Below are 18,163 nucleotides of genomic sequence, written 5' to 3'. Positions count from 1 at the left end.
TCTCAAACCTCTGTTTTGTTTCCCTCTCACTATGATAACTATGTTACCCTCAGCTTTCAACTTTCATTAGAGCTCTTTTTCACCAACCCCATTTCTCTCCTTAGCTTCTCATATTTATAGCCCAAAATTAGTGGAGGGATTATGATTGCCTTCAAGGTTAGTGCAATAGGAGATCCAATATCGTTAATCGTAAGTGGGTGTTTAGGTGGGAGTGGGGCGTGGTGCGAGTGGCATTGGAACTGGCTCCCCACTTCAGGAGAGATGTTCGACAACGTTTCGCCAAATAACTAGGTGCATCTTCCTTCGAGCAATCATGTTTCCGCCTAGGGTGTATTTTGCTGGGCAATTCCCAGATGATGGGCGATGGCGTATATGTATTGTAATGACTAGCTTGACAGGTTTTGGGTCGGGCTTAATGTCATAAGACTTGGTTTTAGACGAGTAAGTTAGGCCCATGGGCCAAGTTGTAAAGCTGAAATTCAAGGCGCAAGGCCCAAACGGGCTCGGGGGAGTCTCGTGCCGTACAAAATTATACATTATATTACAATTACAAAATAATTATTTATTCCCAAGTATTGTGCAGGTCTGCGACTAGTTTATATAAATGACATAACATGTATGAGAACTATTAGCAATTAATCAATGATCCAAAATATCAACTTGCTTTTCTTTTCTCCTTTTCTTTTTTATTATTCAATAGTTACCATAGGAGAGAGGGAATTTGAACCCTGTATGTCTCCATTGAAAATATCAAGAAATGTCAATTAAGTTACGAAACTCTTGGCAACAACTTCATATTTAGAACAACCAGAAAAACAAACTTGGATCCATCCCTAAATGTTCCCAGATCTGCAGATTTAATTAGTGCCCTGCATAAAGGGCAAGTCCTTTCTCTCTCAAACCTGAAAAACAAGCGTCAGTTGTCAAAACACAAATAGTTGATTAGCAATCATTTAAACCAAAGTGGCTTAGAGCATTGCTATTAGATAATGTAAAATCCATTTTGCATTATACAGTAGCAAACAAATCACTAAAAACACACTTGCATCACTTTGGAAAACATACATGTTGCTAGTAGCTACAGTAACATCTAAAATTTGATGTTACTGCAGCAACTATATCAATTTTTTTGTCATGTAATCTCACGCTCTCTCTTTATGTGGCAGACCCACGTTACTGTAGCAACATGTGGGTAGAAAATATATTATTTTGTTGGGAATGCAAAATAAATAATGGGAGGTAGGATATGTTGTAAGAGTGGTTATGCAAAATAAATAAAGTGGGTTTTAGTGATGCAAAATGAATTTTTTTTTATGTATAAGCTGATGGGAATACTCTTAAAATAGAAATTCCACTTAACCAAAGCTACAGCTGTTAGGTGAAAAGACATCATAGTTGGATTAAAAACCAAAGGCATGATGTTGTCAAATGATTCCTATCATCTCTTAAAGAGGCTTAAGAGGCTACACTCAGAGAACCCTTAAGTGAATCCTAAACATGACATCCCTAACTTAAAAAGGAACCCATTTTTACATTGACCAATTTATCCTGAAAACAGAGAAATTAACAGGGACAAATTTTCTCTTTATTTACCCTACAATCGTATTCCACAACATAGGATAATCTTGATCAATACTCCAAGAAGCATAAAAGAAAGCAATGAGAGAGTGATAAAAGGTATCCACCCAGGGCAAGGGTGTAAATGTTGCACACAACTTCCATTCTATGATCCTTAAATTCTCCTCTACAAGGAATATTTTCTCTCAATTTTCATATAATTGATGGATATGATAGGAAGCTTTCATATAATTTTCTCTCAATTTCTTCCCTTCAAAGATGAAATACACAGATTACAGGACCTGGAAAAAAGTTTATAAGAACTTCTATTCCCTTACCTATCTATGGCTAGTATGGACTCACTATTAGGGCACTACAAACCAAATTAAGATTAGCTAAAAAGAGTACATAGCTTTCTTACTCTTTCCGCATTAAACAGCCCTACAGAAGCTATAACCATGAGTAAAATAGTACATTATTAACAAATTCCTTTGATAATCCAATCCACATTAAAAAAGCAACTACAAGAACATCATTTATTGAAAAAACAAAATGAAAAACAGAATGCAACAAACTGACCATTCTGAAACAGTCCTCACAAAAGATATGTTTACAGCACAACTGTACTGGAGCAAGCATCTTCTCCTGGCAAATAGAGGTCTCTGGTGCATTTACCTGGATTGAAATGCCTAAGGTATGAATAGATTTCCGTGACAAAGAAAAATTAATTCATACATAACATGAAAAAAAATGTATTTGGATACTAATTTGTGGAATCAACAAAGGTAATTCAGGTACTTATTTACAGAACCAAGAGAAAAAGTATATTGATAACAGAGGTGCGGCGTCAAGCCAACAAGAGCCAATGAGCTCTTGCTCAAGTGGCACTTTCTCCCCTTATAAGAACAAGATGGAGAGTGAAATCATGAACTCAGTATCCACCAGGTGTGAAACTTACCATTGAAAGAGAGAGAGAGAGAGAGTTACACTCACAGGCTCTTGCTTGGTTTATGGTTGAAAACTTGATTCCAGATAACGAAATTCCAGTGTGTACCACAAGAAAAAGACTACATAGCTATGGCTAGGAATAGAAGCAAGTACCTCATGGGTGCATTCTAAAAGTACTCTCTTACCCATACCCTAGCCAAAAAATTATGCTCAAATTATAAATAATAGTTTCTATCATGCACTCAGATATCTCTAAACTTGTTAATCTTTATAGTGAAAACCTATAAGGGAGGTTAAGTTTTCCCCACCCTAACCATGCAATTCCAATGTGACATAAACACTGTACACACAAGGTAATAGTCTAATAGACTACAAGAACAGTCACAGATAAGGGATGTGGAACATCTACAAACCTGTTCTGACATTAGTAAAATCAACTTCCTCATTCAAGAATGAACCTGTATTAGTGGACTGAAAGTAAAGAAACTTCTGGAATCAAAAAACACAAGAATAATTTTTGGTATCTCACCATGGAGACACATTCCAAAGGTCCATTAAATTGGTTAAGAATTAATTTCTTTTCCTTAGCACTGTAACCATTCTCTCTCCTTTCCCACATTTTCAATACAATTCAAACAGAGTGAAGGGGTTTTATTTTTATTTTTATTTTTATTTTTTTGTGTGCAGTAATAATGACAGATTCACTTCATTAAAACCATGTGAAAAAAGTTGTATCCCTAGCTGGGTTGACATGAAAAATCATATTTCCTGTATGTTGAATATCTTATATGAAAAGAGACAACAAGCACTTGCTAGGTTAATCTAGTGAAAGTATCACAAAAAGAAGCCCCAACGCCCCCATAAAAGTTCTCCTAGACAGCGGGTTAATGCACTGGTATTTGCAAACAGTTTAAAAATAAATACAACCCTTATCACCGTAATATGTTGTGATTGATAGCTCAGTTCAAATTATTTTAAAGAATCAGAGAGATCCAATTCCAAGAAGACAGAAAGAGGATATAATGGTTCCAAGGTTGGTGAACCATAAAAGACATTCGTTTTTTCTGTTGGAATATTTTTAGCATCAAGCCAAAGACAAGATCTTCAAATAAGTCTATCAAAATCAGATAAAAAAAATGTTGTATCCTACGCACAAAGCTCCTACTTTTTGCGGGTTCCAGGAGAGGTAATTGGTAGGCAGTCTTACCCTCATTTTTTGGGGGAGAAGGTGACCGATACAAAAATCATCTAGGTAAGCTACATGAGATACTGAAATAAAAAAATAAAGAGATGGAGTGGTTCTCCATTGGCCAAAGTTTCTCTTTATGTATAAAACAATAGCAAGATGTCGTAAAATGAGTGAAAGGAACTTTTCTCAACTGTGTTAATCCAGCTTCAAAAGTCATCTTAAAGCATTTATAGAAAGGCAATTACCTTTTCTGATGTGGCATAAGACCCATAATGGACTTCCTTCTGTGATAACACTTTTAAGGCAGCAAAGAAGGATTGGACCTAATGAGCAACATTAAAATCTAAAGTGAGCACATCCAACTAATTTCAGTGCAAGAAGTATATCATCTCTTCAAGTGAGAGTGCAGAAAGAGCACAGAAAAACAAATATAGAGAAGAATCAAACCCATACCTTCTCAACAATGGATGTTAGTCAGCGATGAAAAGAGGCTTCCATACTCTTTGTTCAAGAAAAATCAATACCAGACAGGTGTAGGTAACAAGGCACGGTACAACAGCAGCATATACTCAACCAGAGTCAACATTTGACCCTTTAGATACAAAAAACAACTGTCAGAGGGTTCTGACAATTTAAAAGAGGCAACTATGCATAATACATAAGGAGTAAGAACTTGAAAGCCATCGCTGCCTGCCTCACCATTGTATCTGAAAGTAACAAAATTTATTTTAAATGTCCCAGAATCACCAACACATGCAATTGCTTTTATCTACAAGTGCAAGATAGAGGGCATGACAATCAGATAAGGAATACAAAATAAGAAATGCAATATAGAAGGCAGAATGAACAACCAAAACAAGGATAAAAGCACAAATTTTACACAACTTGATCAACCCCACGTTAACAAAATGCAGAAGGTATTAAGGTTGAAGCTCACAAAGACAAGGAAACAATAATGGCCTCACAATAACTAAAATCATCCAGAATCAAAACACTACCAGCCCCCCTTGAACAATAGTAGAACTTTTTTGAATTGGGATAATAACCAATCCAACTTCTGAGGCAGGGGATATCCAGTTCACTTTTCATAGGTTTCCTAATAAAAAGGATCTATATTCCCTCTTAAAATTTCATCTCAATCATATGTGTTGGATGCTTAAATGCACGTCGCAAGAGATCAACAAGTCTCTATCATACATCAACCAAAGCCAAGCTAATCACAATAAAGACTATTGAAGTCCATACCATTTACCAAGGTGATGAATACACCATGCCAAATTGGTGGTGATGCTTGTGGAGGAAGCATGATCAATGGGTACAAAAGATCTTCATTACGACACCATAAATTAACACCTATCAACTGAAGTATAGAGATGCCAACAAGAACAGAGATTTTCCTCTCTCCCCGTAGAAACCGACAATTATCAAGCCTCTTTATTTGATTACAGTGGCTTTTAAAGCAGTTGGATGAATCATAATTTTAATTCTTTAAATGAAGACACATGATAGAACCTTTAATGCTGTCTGCTTCCAAACGATATCATTTGACTTAAAGTCTTAAACATCACAGCCGAAATCCAAATTGTAATAAATAAATAAACTGAAAGTTATCAAAGAGAGAAATTATCACCAACCAAACAATGTTTGAAGAATAATATGTCTAGGGCATGAGCAAACTGAAACCATATTCACAAAACAACTCCACACAATTTTACAGGGAGATAAAAATCATAGAACTCAATAAGCATAAAATTATCAAAATACCAAACATCTTTTTTCTTTCTCTCTTCCCACCATTCATGATAAGCAAAGTCTTCATTATAAAAGGACAACCAACAATGATCAAACCTTCTTACCCGGAAGAATAATAATAGTAATAGCAATTACAACAACGAGGCAACAATGAAAAGATCAACTAAACTCTTCCATTGTACTGAAGCTGTTTCTCTGGATAAAAACTCTGCTACTAATTCAGAAAACATAATTCAGGTCATGGAAAATCCTAAATAGCTAATGTCATCCATGATCTACTAAAAGGATGAAATGCCTCCAAGAATCAGGAATTAGGAATGACTAATACAGAACTACAAGGCCCTTAGCTTAACTGGCACCTCCTGGTGTTTCGAACAAAGATGTCTAGCGTTCAAGTCCCCCTCCCCCAACTAACAAATCATCCAAAAAAAAGTATCACTTCCCAAGCTAATACAAATCCCCCCCCACACCCACCAAATCCCAAAAAAAAAAAAAAAAAAATAAAAAAAAAAAAAACAGAGAAGAGAATTAAAAATTACAGCTAATGGCAACTTTATAATTCTAATCCTTTTACAATCTTTCTTCAACTCACCAATGTTTTATTAAACACTGACAGATTTCAGCAATGATCTCCAGGTAAATGAAAGCATCAGCATATTGCATGCGAACAGAATTACACTGTAATAATAAATACTTACATGCATACATAGTTACATACATATTCCAACCCAGTCCATCACTGTATCACTAGATAGACAGTCTTCATTTATGCAGATATTTGAGTGAAATTTAAATAGAAACAAACATTTGTTACAATCTCTCCAACAATGACAAAGATCTGATTCATGAACCACAAACATCCAGTTATGCTACCTAACCCACCCTAAAGCCCTCAATCAAATAATGAATAGAAAACAAACAGCTCCAAATTATACAGTGAATGACGTTTCCAAATTGCAGAACGTGGACTTTCATATTAGGTGTTGAAATCCAGAGATGAGTTGGTTATCAATGTGATAGCCATGGGTTTGAAATTATATAAATAAAATAAATTTAAATAAATAAATAAATAAAAAATAAAAAAACAAGAATATCAGAAAGATGCATTACAGTAAAATGTTGGTCCTTAAATTAAATGTGATTTACTGATTGGATTGGATGGAACAAATAAAAGCAGAATGCAGAATTATGGGGAATATAGAGTAATGGAAAGAGTGGTTGGTTCAAGCAAGAAATAGAAACATTAGAAAGAAAGGAGTAGTAGTTACCTTGTAGATGCTGAGGAATGAAGAGAAGGAGCAACAAGAATGAAAAAGGTAGAATCTGCTCAATCCAACTGAGTCACTTGCTGAATATCATATCGCTGCGCTGCTGCGGCTGGTAAGAAGAATCAGTACTATTAGTACTACTCCTACCCCCAGTTGCTGGAGCCGGAGCCGGAGCCAGAGTATGTGATCTACTCTGCCAGTGCCAATGGATTCACCACTAGCTTCTCCTTCTCCTCCCTCCACCAATTATGTTAATGGAAACGGAAACCTCGCCAGTACTAGTGCTTCTGGTGGTGGTGGAGGCACCAGAATTAGAGGGAAGAAGAATAGTGGAGTATTCCAGTAAAAGGGAACAAACTGAGCAAAGGTAAATGCAATCACTCCAATCTTAATCTGCCTCTTGAATTATTATGATAGCTTTTTATTCGAGCTAGTTATAGCCTAACCGTATGTTTTTTTTTTTTTAATTCTATATAATAATTGAAACATACAGACACACAATAAGTAGGTAGAAGCAGTAATAATTTATTCAATTGAACGCCATCATAATCTTGAGAGTTGAGAGATCCTAAACCATGATCCATCCTCCTTTGAATTCAAATACCGCGTCCACTGTTGGCTCCTCCTCTTTCATTCATTCTCTTTAACTTTCTTACAATTCAACAACATATACATATATATTCGTATTCATATTCATATCATGCAGGTGAGGTCGGTTTGCCATCACTTTTTTTTTTTTTTTTTTCCCTCCTTCGCTTCTGCTCAGATCAGAACTGAACCCGCTTATTTCTCTCCCATAGTGAAATCAGATGAGGTGTGAAGTGACGGATTTGTTCCTAACATTCACACTTCCATTGCATAGTCTTTCTTTCTTTTCTTTTTTTCTTTCTTTTTTTTTTTTAATTAAAATGTTTTGAAACTCCACATAAAAACACCAGCCTGTGTTCGGATGCTTTTTTTTTCTTCCCTTTTTACAATATCAACAAATTTTCATTCATCAAGATTTATGTTTTTCAATTACCGAAATAGCCTGAATTGAAATAGGATCTAAGATTCTAAAATAAATTCAAGTTAACTTAACTAGTAAAATCTCTTGTTGTCGAATAAGTTACCAAAATTAATCAAAGACTCGACTCATTGATCTCGTCTTGATCATGTGTGTCATTGCCTCCACATTGTAGCACCACTCAAAATTCATCAAAGACTCGTCTCATTGTCATTGCCTAGGCCACGTCAATGCTTAGTTGGTTTGCAAATTTTCTCAGCCTAATAAAAAGATTTCTTCTTCTTCTTCCTTTTTAGTGTGGACTAAAATCTTTGGTTTTGTATGGTGGCTGAGAAAGTAGTGAAAGGATGACAACAAAAATAAGTAATAATAATAATTTAAAAAAAAAAAAAACTATTTCTCTTCTTTATATTCTTCCATCAATTTGAAAATCAAACCAAAAATACTTATTAATTTATTTACTCTTCTTCTCTCTGTGTTCTTCTTGGCAGGAGAGTTCAATAATCTTTTATAATTTTTAGCTTGAATAAAAGCTTTTTCATAGTACAGATAAAGACTCGTTTTAAACTAACTTTTATCAAATTTTATACTTCCATTTTTTATCTATTATATTTATTCAGTTTCAATAAGACTATTAAATTACCACAATAATAAATATATATATATATATATATATATTCTCCCAGACATAAAACTAGTACTATAAAGAGACATTCATCATCACAAAGACTCGGTAATTCTGCCACACATGCCAAGAAAAGAGTAATCTAAGACCCTGCCAACCGAAGCACACAGAGATCTCTCTGGAAGGGGTGTAATATTTCACAAACTCGTGACTTTATTAACACACACACATGGTAAAAAGGGAAAAAGCATTATGCAGATCATCTATTAGCCCCTCCAGTTGTCCTTCCGCTTTCTTATCTCCTGGATAGCTTCAACAGGCGTACCACAACCAACCCTCGCCTGTAAAATATAGGCAATGTCTACATAAATTGTATGGCACAAGTAGATATATTAAAAAGCTCTCTCTAGCAGATACGCCATGGTTGATGAAGACAAAATGAAAAGAACACAGTAAGTAGCAATACATCTAAAATGTGTATAGACTCTACATACAGTAATCATACACATTCTAGTCCCTTTCCGATACATCACTAGTTAATTTTGTCCAAAACGAAGAAAAAGGTAATTCTTAGAGGAGAAAAGTAACCTGGATTTCAGGTAGATCAACCCGCATGAATGGATTTGTTTCTAATTCTTCCTCAATGGTTGAGGGAATAGTGGCAAGGCCTGCCTGCCGCTGATGCTGGGCCCATGTTAACTTTTGTTGTATCTTAACATTATCTGGTTCAACTGTCAGAGCAAACTGCAAGTTTTTCACCGTGTACTGTAGAAAAATATAACCAGAACTTTAAAATTTCAAACAAAGGAAAATCTGACAGGGAGAACAAGTGTAACTAAGAGTTAAGCTGTCAATAGAGATTGTAACACAATTAACTTCAATAAATGCGATTAAGGACATATTCCCTTTCTCCTTTCAAGGTAGAAACCTTCTAAATTTTTCATCTTATGATACACTAATGCTCACCTATGATGCACGGACACTGCAAAATGGGCGCCGCACCCACGTCCAACGTGGCCCGATGCGGTGACGCGCGAGCGACGCCACTGCCCATGCGTCAGTGCTGCGTCTGAGCATTTTTTTTTTTTTTTTTTAACGGATTCACGCCAACTCAGCTTCGATTAGAGCCGATTCCCACTGATTCAGCCAGAATCAGGTCGTATCGGCCAAATCAAATCGAATCGAATCGATCGATGGCCGAAACTAACCAAAACGGCGATACAAGCCAAAATCGGCCTTGAATCATACTAGAACAGCCGATATCGGCTTTGAATGAGGCCCAAACATCCTAAATCTGTCATTTCTCAATTTTATTTTGAATATTTGTTGCTTCTTTTGTGTTTTCTTTTTTGTTTTGTGTTTCTTGCCTTCTTCCTTCTTCCTTCTTCGTTTTGTGAACCAAGGACAAATAATGTGTTTTTTAAGAATATTTTAATAGTAAAAATATATAGAAAATATAAATAAAAATATTTTTAATAATTTTTTAATTGCCGCACCCCGCCGCACTTGACCCTACTTTTTCAAAAATTGCTGAGTCCTACAACCACACCCGCACCCGAATCAGGAAATGCACCCGTGCTTCATAGATGCTCACTTGCACATGTTATATATGTCCTCACTCTCATATGGCCACATTTTAGGAGATCCCTGATTACCCCCTCAAAGCATAACCAAATAATCTCCTCTTTAACATTTACTTGCGTCCCCAGTATTCTCTCTTTTGTCACCATAGTCCCCATGTGGGAGAAGAGGCACAGCATTATGACCGTGGAGGTTGAATCATACTTCTAATCACATGAACGCCATTTGTTAGAAATTTTGGAATCAGCAAATTTTGGTAACCAACTCATGTTTACGAGTCCATGACTACCATACTATCACAGTATCACTCACTCACATGATGAAAGATGAAAAGTGGAGAACTCATTGTGAACCTATGTTGATAAACCATTACCCAATGAAGGAATCTTGATCTAAATCATATCTCTCTAACTATACTGCTATTGAAATGACCATAGAAACACAATCCGACACTCAACAAAAGATACAATAATAAATTAGGCCCACACAATTCATGTATTCCCATTATTCTTTTACACATGCCTGTGATACAGCCATAACCATCTAGCAACCATTTCCATTTAGGCTCCAGAAAATATCCCAAATACTAACTACTTGATTTCTAATATTTTTATCAGAAACATTATTGTTCAAAAAATGCTAGAGAATTTGAGGTGGTTTCTTATTTGTGGAAATTACATAAAAGTCTATACCTTTATACAGATTAGGTCACAAGTTTTTTACTTTGCCAATTGAAGTCCTAAATTTAAAAAATACTTTCAATTTGAAGCCTATGTCCATCTTTGTAATTTGATTTTGTTATTCTAGGTAGTAATGGAGGAGAGAAAAGCAGGAAATCATTGATTAAATTCTATGCTTCATCTAGGCCTTGTTCATAAATTAATTTGGTAACCATTAAACAAAGACAATAGAGAGAGAAAGTGATTGCCAGAGAATTGAAACTAGTTACCTAGGTAAATCACAAAATTTTATATGGTTTTATATTTTTCTCTAATCCATTACCAGCCAGAACAAGGAATATGAATAACAGATATAGACATGGGCTTCAAATTAAAACGGTGTCATAAATTTGGGATTTTAATTGACAAAATTAAAAATTTGAGATCTAATATGAAACAAGGTATATACCTGGCGCCTTTTATGTAATATAAGTAAAGAGATTTTGAGGTGGTTATAGAAACAAACCAGTGATTATTGATTGTAATTATGCCAAATGGAATATTTTGCACTAATTATACATCAACAGTAGAAAAATCTACACACATGGACACAATAAAAGCAACCCCAACTCCTTGTACAAAATTAATTTATCCTTATGAACTCAAAATCAACCCAAAGAAAGGATAGTAACAAAATACCATTACCTCATGGCCACAGTATACTCGAGTTGGCTTTGGCAATGAACCCAATGTTACACATAGCGATTGATACATCTGCTCTGCTGTTCCCTCAAAAAATTTCCCACAACCAGCAATAAACTACACACACAAACAATAAAAAAATTAATTAATTAATTAAAAAAAAAAGGAAAAAAAAAAGAAAAAACGAAAAAGAGTGACCGCTATTAGTTACCTAATACCATAAAATTAAAATGAAAGCTACAAATTTAGTCAAAAAATGAAGACAAATTGTCACTAGCCAAGAGCTTGCCAAGAAAAGAACATAATTTAGGGAATAACTTCTTCAAAGAATCTTATGTTGTTTCATATTCACAGATACAACATTCACTTCATAATAGAAGACAATAAACATGGAGTCTTCACAAATAGATTTCCTGACCCCACTAATTCAGGGCATTCCCCCTTAGGATTTAACTCTTTTTTTCCTCCCTTCTCAGCAAATGAAGGTGATGAAATTGCCCACCATTCTTATTAAAGAAGGGGGGAAAAAAGATTTGTTGTGAGTGCATTCACATTGCCAAGCTAAATTGGTAATGTTGTTTCCCTCATTTTTTTTTTTTTCTTCTATCATCCACCGGCCCCCAACAAAAGAAATATAACAGACCAGGGAGAAAGGCTTCTGCCATCTAATCATGTGGCACTTTTTAAAGAAAACTGATCACACACACCCATGCACGCATAAAAAAGAGTCCCCCATCAACTTACCAATGTGTCTCCAGTGAAAACAGCTGGGTCTTCTTCCTCTTTGCTAGTCACATAATAACTAATGTGACCATTGGTGTGGCTGATTAGAGCAAGTCAAAGACACACAGATAAAGTTAAAAAGAATAAAGATGTAAGGCATACCCGTGCAAAACGCTAAAACCAATATGTCTCAGATAAATAAATTGGCAATAAGCTTTAGCTGAAATGGCACTTGGTTCTTTTTTCATAATAATGGGATGGAAGGTGAGGTCAAGAGGCATTGGTGGGTATGTAAGAATCTGGTGAGAGCAGTCATATTATAGACATAGTATGGTGGAGTGCAGGGATAGGTTCTTTCTACTGGCAGGTTTAGATTTTCCAGCATGATCATAGAAATTAAATAGAGAGACAAGGTGGTGTTTTGTGAACAAAGTACAGAAAAATATACCTCCCCCAAAAACAGGGGGTTAAGTCTTGAGTTGACATAAAAATAGAAGATTAAATATGAGAAGCATTAATGTTGGAAGTAAAAAAAAAAAAATCAAATCATGCTTATTGAGCTAATTATGCTGGAGCCTGTAACACAGTAGCAGAAGAAAGCAGCAGACATACATATATATGGTGAAAACAAGAAAGAAGGGGGAAAGTGATTAAGAAGAAGCATACGAAGGAGTGTGAAGAGAGAGTATATTGAGATGAGCACCAAGAGTGATGTTATCACCGTTTTCCAGTTTATCAGTGCAACCCTTCACGTTATCTAACGAACCACCATAAACCTTAATCCCGGTAAGCTCCTTTATTTTTCATTCCACCAGCAGATCCTAATTAAATTTCTATTAAAAAAAGAAAGAAAGAATTGGAATGCCACATACATACCAGTGATGGTGTGTGGTGAGAACGAACTTGAGAAGGACGCCGTGTTGTTTGGCAAATTGTACTACCTTCTCAGCCTCTACTGGATCCACTACTGCCGCTTCTTTTGACCTCTCATCGATTATGCTGCGCAATTTAATTTGCAACAAATCAATCGCCCTAATTACTAATAATCAAATTTCTCATCGAAATTCTAAGCAAAAAAGGATTAACTTACAGGTAGGAGTAGTTGTCCTCCAAGCAAGGAACGTGGTATACTTTCATATCTCTCTCTCTCTCTCTCTTTCTTCTGCTTCTTCTGCTTTCTATTCTCCAAACGCAGTCACAGACAAGAACAAAAAGACGTGGCAGCCAACGGATCAAAGTGACAAAAGTACCAACCAAGCCCGGCCCAACCGATATACCTCATTCTCCGACCCAATCCAATTCTAATACATAGCTACATGGATCACAAATAATATGGCCTGCAGACCAGACCACTCCATTAAAAGAAGGGTGTGGCCTGTAGTGCGGTTGACTGGTTGTGTGTCAAGAAGATATCCACGGATGTCGCGTATGGTAATTGGTGACACACTGCTTACTAGAGACTAGATACACATTGTCATTATGAACTACTATTTAGGTATTTACTTTACCGTGACAAAAAGAAAAAGACTCTCGCTATGCTATAATACATGTACAGATCCTTAACACTAAGAAATTAGGAAAACAAATCTTCTCCCACATACCAAATCATATCACTTTTTCATGAAATTTACTATTCTTATTAGTTTTATCTCTCCACATACGTCATCACCTATTTCATTATTTTATTTTATTTTTTTTATCGATCACTATTTTCAATGGAGCAATGTTATGAATACTACAAATTTTACAAATTGACGTGTTAAAATTTATAGTCATTTTAGCTTTGAGAAATTATATGTGCACAACATTTTAACAACACTTTCACAACGAATCGTAAGTAACAGGTTATAATTGGTTGTTATTGGTGAGCAAAAAAGTAATTTCAGTGGTGAGTTGAAATGTGAATTAGTAATAACTTACTATTTATGATTTGTTTGTGAAAGTATTGTGAAAATCTTGCTTATCCCTTTTTTTTTCATGACAATTCAATTAGTGGTCCCCATAAGTGACACATAATTATTAGAAAAAAAAAAAAAAAAAAAAAACTTAATGTCCTTTTAATACTATTTTTATCTTCCCCCTCCCTAACTGAAATCTTAGCTCTGCCACTGAAATCCTACTTTGTTATATTAAGTGTCCGTTTGAAACAGTTTATTTAGCTGAAATTAAAATTTTTTTTTGTTAAATGTGTAAAAAAAATGTTTTAAAAAAAAGCTAAATAATACAGTGGAACTCATGAATAGTATTTAAAAGTGAAATGAGAATCATGAATAGTAACAAAAAAAACTGAAAGTTGAGATAAGCTGAAAAATTCAGTTCATCCCAAACGCGGACTAATAATGCAGGTTTATATTTAAAAATGAATATATTTAAATTATTAATTTGATTCTCTAATTATTAAACAGAGTTTAATTTGATCTTTCAATTATTAGTTGTCTCAGCAAAAGTCTAATAACTTAGCTAAGGGAAACCTCATTACTCAATGGAATTCTCTACTCTCAAGGTTCAAATTCTTTCTCCCTCATTATTTTTTAAGTATTGATTTATGAATATAAAAAATAAATACCTTATTAGATTTCTCCAGTTTAGTTACACAACATTCAAAATCAAATTCGGATCATCCTTATTTAACCCAAAACTGCATATTCATAAACTTTGAGGGTGTTTGAAGCAAAAAAAAAAAAAAAAAAAAACCTAATACAAGGAGTAGGGATTGCACAAGCAAAAAAAGTAGGAAGGCCTTTTATAAGTTAAATTCGGTTGCATACCTGATACCTTGAAGTCCACACTTGTTGACAAATTTGGGGGTGATTTCTTGGCCTATGTCCTCTCAACTAATGAAAGAGAACAATCACATTATAAGGCAAAAAAGGGACTTTAGGGAATAATTCCAACTAAATCCAAGTCTCTCTTTATAGAACAATCACATTATAAGTACCCTATGACCCCCACTAAAAGAGAAATGCAATTTTCAAATATTATTACTCCATCATTATTACCCTTAATCTCCTATTCTAATTTAACCAACAGATTATCCGTAGTTAGTTCCCATGGGCTCACCCTTGTTATATTAAATGCCCTCTATCTGAACAAAATGTTAATTCAACGGTTTGAGTCGTATGTGCTTGGCCTGATCAAAAATCCTTGTTGTGGTTCCCACTATTCTCAAGAAAACAAACAAGCCTTAAGACCCCAAAACCATCCCATAATTTGAGAAATGAAATTAAACTGAATGAGAAAATCTTTTAGCGGACAATGAATATGAACATAGAAGGATTTCAATTATCTCAAATAATAAAGTTTTTTATTATTGAATAATATATTTGAATTCATATCGTAAAAAAATCAATGATGTATTGGCTTGATGATTTTCAATCTTGTGGTAACTTAACAAAGAAAAATGTTATGTTCACAATATTTTCACAACAAATTTTATGTAACAAGTTGTTAGGAGTTGGTATTGGTGGGACAAGAAAGTAATTTTAATGATAAATTCAAATTAAAATCAATAACAATTAATCATTTATGATATGTTATGAAAATATTGTAAGAATATTGTAAACGTATCACCTTTCATTTAACAAATGATCTTTTGTTAGATGCACATGATATCTCTCTCATCGTGTAGACCAACATAGAGATTCTATCGCATATGATACAGAATGAACTTTTTCCTAACAAAGGCGTGAACAAAAAATGGGCTTCACTAAGCAAAAAAGAAGAAAAAATAATGGGCTTCAAAAAATTAGGGTCGTATATTGTTTAAAGAAAAAGAGATTGGGCCAGGACTAAGTTTGTGAATGATGAAGCGCGAGTCATTTTACATTGGAATGGGCCGGGACCTTGTAGGGATCCGCGAACCGCAGTTTCAATATCTATGACTATGACCATCACTATATATATGAAAGTATCGTTTTAGGGTTTGTGTGTGCCTCGTCTCGTCTCTTCTCAGCTCAGGAAATAACACGACACTCAAGATCGCCGTTCGCCGCCATGGGGAGGAGTGAGTACACAAATTCATTTCTTTTTGTTCTTCTGTTTCGATTCGAAATTTCCTATTCTCTGTCTTCCTGTCCTTCTCTTGCTTTAATTATAAAAAAAAAAAAAAAATCCTATTTACATATTGCATATGAACGTCTTTGAAGATATAATTCGTTTGATTGTTATATTCCTGAATTGTATATGTTGATGTAGATGTAGATGTAGATGTCGGACATTTTATGTTTTAACTTATGATACTGTTTTTGGCTATTGAAAGATTTTGGTTGTTGGTGTTTGAGCTTTTGTTTTGTACATTCTCGGATCTACTTTTTACAATTATTTTTTGTGCTATAATTATTTTAGAACTTATTAAACCATACAACGTTTGTATTTGCTAATACCCATCTAAGTATTTGGTTTATCTTTTGAAACAAAAATTTATAGTACTGCGAATGTTTAGATCTTTATTAATTAACATTACAAATTGGCAACAACAATTGTCTTTAAATACTACAGGCATTAAAACTGAGGAAAATCTACTGTGACATTAAGTAAGAACAAAAAATTATAATCAACGATAATAATCCAAGAAATATTAGAAAGATGGATTGTTTGTTGGGAAAAAAAAAGACATCAAATGATGGATAGCAAATTGAGTTTCTGGTATAATTACTTATCCTCGAATATGAGATCTAGGATTCAATCTCCACTTAAACCAAAAATCAATTGGTAAACGAATATGCAAGTTCTTTAGCATTTAGTTGATATAAAACTCTATGTTGTCTTTTATGTTGATTGTGGGATAATGTGCATATTTTATTTGTGCTATTTTTGAATTTCACATGTTTGATGTGGTGGATTGTTTGTAATTTTTTGCATGCTGCTGTTCTTATTTTTGATGAATGCATGCCTACACTTTTGTAGGACCTGCAAGGTGTTATCGTCAAATCAAAAACAAACCCTACCCGAAATCACGATATTGTCGTGGTGTCCCTGATCCCAAGATCAGAATATATGATGTTGGAATGAAGAAGAAAGGTGTTGATGAGTTTCCGTTTTGTGTCCATCTTGTGAGCTGGGAAAAGGAAAATGTTACAAGTGAGGCATTGGAAGCAGCTAGAATTGCCTGCAACAAGTACATGGCCAAATTTGCTGGTAAGGATGCATTCCATTTGAGAGTGAGGGTGCACCCATTCCATGTTTTGCGGATCAACAAGATGCTCTCATGTGCTGGGGCTGATAGGCTCCAGACTGGGATGAGGGGTGCTTTTGGCAAGCCACAAGGGGTATGTGCAAGAGTTAGCATTGGTCAGGTCCTCCTTTCTGTGCGCTGTAAGGACAGCAACAGCCAGCATGCCCAGGAAGCCCTCCGCCGAGCAAAATTCAAGTTTCCTGGTCGTCAAAAGATTATTGTTAGCAGGAAGTGGTATGGGTTTTCTTATTTTTCCTTGACATTTAATTAATGCACCTTGTGATTTATGAATGTTAAATAGAATGTGCATATGAAATTGTTGACCACAGCACCTAGGTTAGAGATCCTGTTTGCAGCAGACCTTCAAAACTTTCTTGTGTGTGTTGGGTTGGAGGGGTCACCCATGGGTGAGGCTTAGAGTTACTGTAGTTCAAAAACGTGTACAGAACTTATATCAGGTTGACATATGGAGTCCTGTTGCTTTTGTCTCCATCGCCTTCCTGTTGACATGATTGTATATTTTTTAATGTCTTCGAGGGTTTAACCTCTATTTTGAAATTTGTGTGATATATAAATGTATCTGGTTTTCTAGAATTTAGCATTGGGATGTTTCTTATGTTTGTAATGATTACCTTTCAGGGGATTTACCAAATTCAGCCGTGCTGATTATCTGAAGTACAAGGCAGAGAACAAGATTTCCCCAGATGGTGTCAATGCTAAGGTAGTACTAAAACTGCAGATATATGCACTGCACATGCATATACACAGGCACTATATATTGGGAGTTAAAATCCACCTTAATATGAGAAACTGTTCCTACTCTAAATTGCTTCATAATTACACTGTTTACAATCTCTCAATTCCATCACAAGTTAGTTAGGAATATTTGATTGATTAAAGATAAGTGCTAGCAAGGTGGAGTAGAACTGTGGGTTGTAGCAGTCCGCCCCTCATTAGCAAACTTGATTTATTTTTTCCCC

General features: G+C 35.0%; 2 protein-coding genes and 1 long non-coding RNA gene across 4 annotated transcripts; 1 reads left to right on the top strand and 2 right to left on the bottom strand.

Moving 5' to 3' along the window:
• Positions 1–641: 641 nt before the first annotated feature.
• On the bottom strand, positions 642–8,371 carry LOC112005092 (uncharacterized). 2 transcript variants are annotated; one of them, XR_010624214.1, is made up of 5 exons: positions 6,715–8,371; positions 4,148–4,463; positions 3,940–4,017; positions 2,137–2,232; positions 642–902 (listed from the first exon to the last, which is right to left on the bottom strand). It is a non-coding gene; the product is annotated as an uncharacterized LOC112005092 (long non-coding RNA). The 2 variants fall into 2 exon arrangements; XR_010624213.1 differs by having other exon boundaries at positions 4,148–4,401.
• A 44-nt stretch (positions 8,372–8,415) lies between these two features.
• LOC112005105 (hydroxyacylglutathione hydrolase cytoplasmic) lies at positions 8,416–13,258 on the bottom strand. Its single transcript, XM_065761581.1, is given in 6 exon segments — positions 8,416–8,686; positions 8,934–9,110; positions 11,291–11,404; positions 12,032–12,110; positions 12,677–13,009; positions 13,101–13,258. Coding segments are annotated over 6 exon segments (825 nt in total). The 5' UTR covers positions 13,148–13,258; the 3' UTR covers positions 8,416–8,611.
• A 2,623-nt stretch (positions 13,259–15,881) lies between these two features.
• On the top strand, positions 15,882–17,904 carry LOC112005106 (large ribosomal subunit protein uL16; the record flags this gene model as incomplete). Its single annotated transcript, XM_065761584.1, is given in 3 exon segments — positions 15,882–16,013; positions 16,916–17,417; positions 17,823–17,904. Coding segments are annotated over 3 exon segments (594 nt in total), but the record flags the coding sequence as incomplete, so codon positions are not given.
• Positions 17,905–18,163: the final 259 nt, after the last annotated feature.

Source organism: Quercus suber, unplaced genomic scaffold, assembly GCF_002906115.3.
Source record: "Quercus suber isolate HL8 unplaced genomic scaffold, Cork oak 2.0 scaffold_420, whole genome shotgun sequence".
Lineage (NCBI taxonomy): Eukaryota > Viridiplantae > Streptophyta > Magnoliopsida > Fagales > Fagaceae > Quercus > Quercus suber.
This window is presented reverse-complemented; position numbering and strand designations above follow the sequence as displayed.